At 37.8% G+C, this 6,097-nt stretch overlaps 1 protein-coding gene across 3 annotated transcripts in view; it reads left to right on the top strand.

Annotated features, from left to right (window-relative positions):
• FAR2 (fatty acyl CoA reductase 2) overlaps window positions 1–6,097 on the top strand; it is a 142,962-nt gene that overhangs the window by 119,709 nt on the left and 17,156 nt on the right. For all 3 annotated transcript variants that reach the window (XM_012641032.1, XM_012641033.1, XM_012641034.1), the window contains 2 exons: window positions 3,957–4,134; window positions 5,486–5,530. In XM_012641032.1, coding sequence (XP_012496486.1) covers window positions 3,957–4,134; window positions 5,486–5,530 — 223 coding nt within the window. The remainder of the gene's footprint in view (window positions 1–3,956; window positions 4,135–5,485; window positions 5,531–6,097) is intronic.

Raw genomic sequence — 6,097 nt, 5'->3', positions numbered from 1 at the left:
AGTTTTTTTTTTTTTTTTTTAATAGTCAATTCATGAGGCCTAGCAGCTGCCATTCCTGTTAGTATTCCAGTCATTCTCATTTTTTAAAAAGGAACCAGAAGTTAGACAAAATGATCTTGAAGCTGTGCTCTGGGCTTTGTGATCTCAAGAAAATCACCCATGAAAATGTAAAATGAGCCTTCCTTTTTTCCAGAAAATCAGTTGAACGGGAATTCCAGTTCTGGGAAATAAAGGAGGATTTGCATTTGTGGACAGGAAGTTTCCCCATTGCTTGGGTTACAGCATTACTGCTCAGTGCTGTTAATAAAGGAAACGGGACTGTGAACTTAGATCCCGTCCCAACCATTCCAGCCCCATCCTGTGCCGACCTTAGGTCTCCCCTCGTTTGACCCACCCCGTTTTCTGTCCATCCCACAGCCTAAGATTGTCAGGCCTCATCTCCCTTCCTTCAGCCCCTAACTGAAAACTTCCAGAATTACTATTCCAAACTATTCCAAAAAGATGAAATTTGATTTTGTTAGTACGAAAACTTTAGCATGTTAGCATAAACACATTTTAGTAATAACTTAAATTAGGAGCTAATGCGGGTAATAAGTATGAGAAGCATGGTCATTAATCAGTGTTAAACAACTGCCTTCTTTGGCTCTTGTCCCTGCAGTTGTCTTCTGCCCCCATACAACTGCCCCCATCCGTACCGATTTGGTGATATTTACCTTTAGTGTATGTGTGTAAATGCATCAGGGATTGCCAGTGAAATCCCAGTTTTCCAGAATAACAGTTTAAGTAGGATGTTTATTTTTAAAAATGTACATAATGGACCAGGAACGATAGGGCTTTGGTGGTTGCTCGTCTCATTTTTCAAGCCACAGCAACTCCTTTTAGGGAAACCAGTGGAAAAGAAAAGAGCTTTTGCACCTGTATAAAAACCTGAAGTAACTAGAGTTAGGAGCTAGAAAAATGGATCCATAAATATTTATTGTTTTATTAAACATATGTAAATAAATCTGGTAAATACGCAGCAAGAAGGGAAGTGCAGAAATGAATTATTACTGAGCAATTACTGTGAGCAAGACACTTTCACAGACATTTAATTCCTTAGCATAATCTTGCAGGGTTGATATTATCATTACTGCTGTGCTAGGAAAGGAGCAAAAAGCTCAGAAAGGCTAAGTAACTCTTTGAAAGCCTCTCAGCTGGTAAGGCACAGACACCATTTTTATCAGTGGCCACTGGATTCGGAAGCCCATGGTCTTTCCAGTTTACCCACACACTTGGCAGTGCTAGAGATTAAAAGGTGCCTTCTTAAAGTGTAGACTGTGCTCTCAAGGAGCTCACATCCAACACGAATAGAACAGGGGGAAATTATACATGTGATGTGGTGGGGAGATGGGACCTATTAAGTCTAGTGCTATGGAGGGGGTGAGGTGGGAGGACTCTTGGAGGACAGGCGTATGAGATAGACTTGGAAGAGTGGGCAGTTTGGACAGGTGAGACAGAGCACCTACCAGGCAGAGCAACTGAAGCAGGGAAGCGTGGGGCATCTTGGCAAACAGCCAGGACTCCATTTGGGCAGCACACGTGTTATGTACAGGGAAGCAGTTAGAGATCATGATGGAAAGGTAGACTGGCCCATACTGTGGGAGTTTTGAATACCATGCAGAGGGTTGTGTATGGGGGAGGGAGGAGTGCTCATTTGTTTTAATCACAGAAAGACTTTGATGAAAGTGGGCTTTAGGAATATTATTATGGTCACAGGGGGTGGGGGGAGGCAGTGGATTAGCTTGGGAAGTAGCCAGGGGCAGAGCGACCCATCACCAGAGATGGAGTGATGTGGAGGACTGGAACGGGGGCCTGACACCAACTACAAAAAACACCTGTGTGTTTTGGGGAAGAAAAACCAATAGGACATGGCTACTGCTTTGAATGTGGGGTTGCACGTATCTAATCAGCTATCAGATTTGAATATGCATAATTGTCATGCCTTACATTTCTAACACCAAGGATTTAATTCTTTTAAAGTTCAATTCTATTGAAATTTTTATTCCAATTCTATTGAAAATTTTACGCCATGTATTTTTTGACAGCTAACCCCAACGTATTCAAATCTTAAGGAGTGAAGTTTGTGAAGTGGACTTCTTTTAAATTAGTGATTCCCTAATTTGCCTGACCATATAGTCACCAAGGCTTGCTAAAAATACCAGCAATCAGACTCTCACCCCTGCGGGTTGATTTAGTGGTTCTAAAATGGCACCCAGGAATCTGGATTTCTAACAGGGGTCCTGAGTAATGCTTATTTATGAGCAGACAAGTTTGGAGACTAGTGCCTTAAAGAACTTTCTCATTGAGCAGCTTCCACTGGAGATGGGGAGCATTCGTATTCCAAAAATTCACGCTCCCTGCTTCTGCTCCCCTCACCTTCTGGTGTCTGTCAGTTCCTAGATCCACCGTTGGCCCATAAATGAGATGAAGTGGTAGTAGTATAAAGATGGAGATGCATTATCCCATACTTTCTCCCAGCCCCCAGGTGGCCATATAATTGAAACAGTCTCTATTTCTCTACATAGTTGAGTTGCTTTTAATTCTAAGAACATTTCAAACTTTCCTGATTCAATTTAAATCAAAAGGCACTTAAATATCCAGACTCAGCACTAGTAGAAGCAAAGTAAGAAAAACGAAAACATTATAGACAGTGCTCATGTTCCTCCTCAGTAACAAATGATTTATTAAAATTGGGAATTGTAATTCTGAATAAGTCTTAACATCAAGTGTATCTTAATGCTCAACAATGTGTCATATCAGCAAAGTGGTAACAGCTAAGATTTTCTATAATCAAAAATCAAAATAGTATGGTTATGTCTGTCTTATAAAATAGGAATAAATGTATCAGACACATTGATTATAAAAATCACACTGATGTATTCAGGCAGGTTAATTTCTAAAAAACCATATTATATCAATAATTTAACCAAATCGATCTACCAGCTAAAAGAAATATTACATATGTAATTGATACTAATTGTGTTGCTCTCTTAGAGAAGTGTAGTTAGACTTTGGGGTTATCAAAATTGTTCTGATGTATTTTTAAGAAAGGTTAGGCTGATCCTGTCTGTGGTAACTCAGTTATTCATGATACATATCACCATGTAAGTAGGAGTATTCAATAATCGTGCTATTGAAGCCGCTTCAGAGTACTATAATCACTCCACTTGACAGACTTCAGAATTCATTGGAAATCTCTGGAAAAAAATTATCAAGTTATTAGCATAGACTCTAAACAGATCTTTGAGATGCTTTTCATAGATTTGATAAAACAGATTGTAAGTCTGCCAAATGTAGTTGCTTTGATTTGATTTGCATTGAATGAAATTTTAAAAACTAAAAGCTAAAGTTTTCAGGATTTGGTGCGCTAGGTTTTTATTGGACAACATAGAATGAATGGGACTGCTACTGAAGCGCCTTGGATAAGGGAGCCTATGATTCCATGAACACAGCACTCAGCATACTACTGGGCACATGATTGGCACTCAAAATGTGTTCAATTAATATATTTATGAATGTGTTGCAAAGGAAGTAATTAAAGATAATTAGAGGGTATACGTAATAGTAATAGTACTAAAGTAATACTAATAAAATAGTGCTAAGAGTACTACTTTAATAGTAGTAGTAATAAAGTAGTAGATTGTGTCTATTGAACTAATCTCTTTCTGTCTATCTGGGTGGGAAGACATAGGATTTAACTGATAAGATTTGGCTTAGCAGTGGAGATAAAAGAGCTCATCCATCATGCATGATGTGAATAGGTACATACTCAACCATGGTATCCTTTGACTGTTCTGAATTCTGGAACTCAGTCCAGAAGGTAGAAGTTGTGTTTGATTGTCTGTGTCTCACCTTTTCTTTCTGGTTTATTGTCTAAAGTATGTTGCTAGAATTCTTTTTACTCTGACTACCTTCAGGTGGTTAGACGACTCTATTATTGATGAGATCACACCCAAGCTGATCGGAGATCAGCCCAATACTTACACCTACACCAAGGCCTTGGGAGAGATGGTGGTGCAGCAAGAGAGTGGGAACCTGAACATTGCCATCGTAAGGCCGTCCATTGTGGGAGCAACCTGGCAGGAGCCTTTTCCAGTAAGCCTACTCACCTGGATTCCTTGCTTTGCTTTCAAACCCGGTTCTTCTAGCCCAATTACTTTCTGGCTAGTGTCTGTTTTGTTTTTTTTTTTTTTCCTTTCTTCTCAGGATTAATAGCTGAGTTCAGCAAATCAAACATGTACTCCTTATATTAGGGCAAAATTCTATGTTGGGTTCAGGATTTACCCACATGAAGCTCTTCTGGGAGTTACTTCTACTGTCCTGGAGTTGGGTGGAGATCTTAAATTAGCTTCTAATTAACTCCAGTCTCAAAATTTCCATGTGTGATAGTTTCATTTCTTGGCTTTCCCACTATGGTTTAAATATACCAGAACATTCTTGATGGCCGAATTGGTAGTATTCCAACTGCCAGGGTGAATAGAAGTCACAAAGCTCACTGAGGGTTCTCAGTTTAGGAATACTAATTTTTTACCTCTGTGTACTCTCATATCCTTTTGAAAGTGCTTAGAATTATACCCTCATCTTCAGAGCAACTCTGTGAAGCTTTGGGGCCAGATAAATTTGAGTTCCACTACTAGTGGCAATGCAATCTTTTAAGTTTTCTCTTCTGTAAAACTAGACTGACACTATTTCCTTTGGAGAGTGGATTAAATAAGACAGTGTATGAGGAGTGCTTAATCCCTAGTAAAAGGCTGGTCCCTAGTAAAAGGTTTAATAAGTATTAGTCCCTTTATCCTCTCCTCTTTTCTCTCTCCTCTCCCAGTATACACACACATTTTGACTTTTACACTGTAAGATAAAGAAACAGACATAGTAAGGTCATCTGATTTGCTTAAGGCTTAGGAAACAAACTCAAGACAATTCCCTCTTACTGCTCCTAACCATAATCTTTTCTGTAACATCTTCAAGCAAGCTAACACACATACATACAAACATATATCTGGTATGGGCTCTACAGGTGTTAACAATTTCAAGAAATGGATAATTTCTACAAATCATGTTTGAAATGTTCCCTTAAGGAGCTTACAATCAAGACTGAGGTGGAGAAGAATTATGGCTTTTTAATTGCTTAGCATATCCTGATATTAAGACAAGGTCCAAATTAGCCCATAAGATGTCAGAAAACAATAGGAAACCATCCATGACTCCTGCTGTGAAAAACAATGCTGGCAAAATTTTAATTCCTGCACAGTCAAATCAAGTGCAGAAAATAGCCAGTGCTTTGGCATTGATCTTTGTTTGGGGTCTTAGAAATACTGGATTATATAGTTCTATCGGTTGGGGTCTCAGGGCTCTGTTTAAAATTTATTAAGATTAAATTGCAGATGTTTCAAAGATATGACAAGTTTATGAAATGTGTAACCAGAAGAAATCTTCTCTTTTTTAGGGTTGGGTTGATAATCTAAATGGACCTAGTGGGCTCATTATTGCGGTATGTATAATGATGAGGAAATAACTCCTTGAAATTACTAACAAAATTCTTAGTATTGCATAGTTTCATTGATCCAAAAACATAAATGGTACTTTAACTAACAAAAATTGTACCAATTTATCTCAATTTTGCTGATTTCCTTTAGAGATAGAAGCAGGCTGAAATTGCTGCTATTCTTTGAGAGTTTTATTACCAGAAAAACAGGTAATGTGATATCATCAAGACGTTTTATTTTGAAAATCCTTGAACATCAAGGATTTTCCTTTAGTTACCACAAGGTGGAGATATTTCTTCCTTTTTGCTATTAATATTTATTAATAGCATGAATTAGTATAGCAAATTCACTAAAAACACAGTAAAAATCATATCCTTGTAGATTATTAAATTCTTGATTATAAAGCATATATACGAGTTTATGTGTGTGTATAAAAAGGAGATATACATCAATAACTAATTCTTCATAGATACAAGAAAGAATTACCAATTGGAGCAAATTTTTCAAGCATAAAAATTGGTGAATACAAGAAATACTTTTTCAACAATAATCTTCTCACAGGCAAGGAGAGA

The sequence above is a fragment of the Propithecus coquereli genome, unplaced genomic scaffold (genome assembly GCF_000956105.1).
Source record: "Propithecus coquereli isolate 6110/MARCELLA unplaced genomic scaffold, Pcoq_1.0 Scaffold16, whole genome shotgun sequence".
Taxonomy (NCBI): Eukaryota; Metazoa; Chordata; class Mammalia; order Primates; family Indriidae; genus Propithecus; species Propithecus coquereli.
The sequence above is the reverse complement of the archived record's forward strand: the minus strand, read 5'-3'. Positions and strand labels throughout refer to the sequence as shown.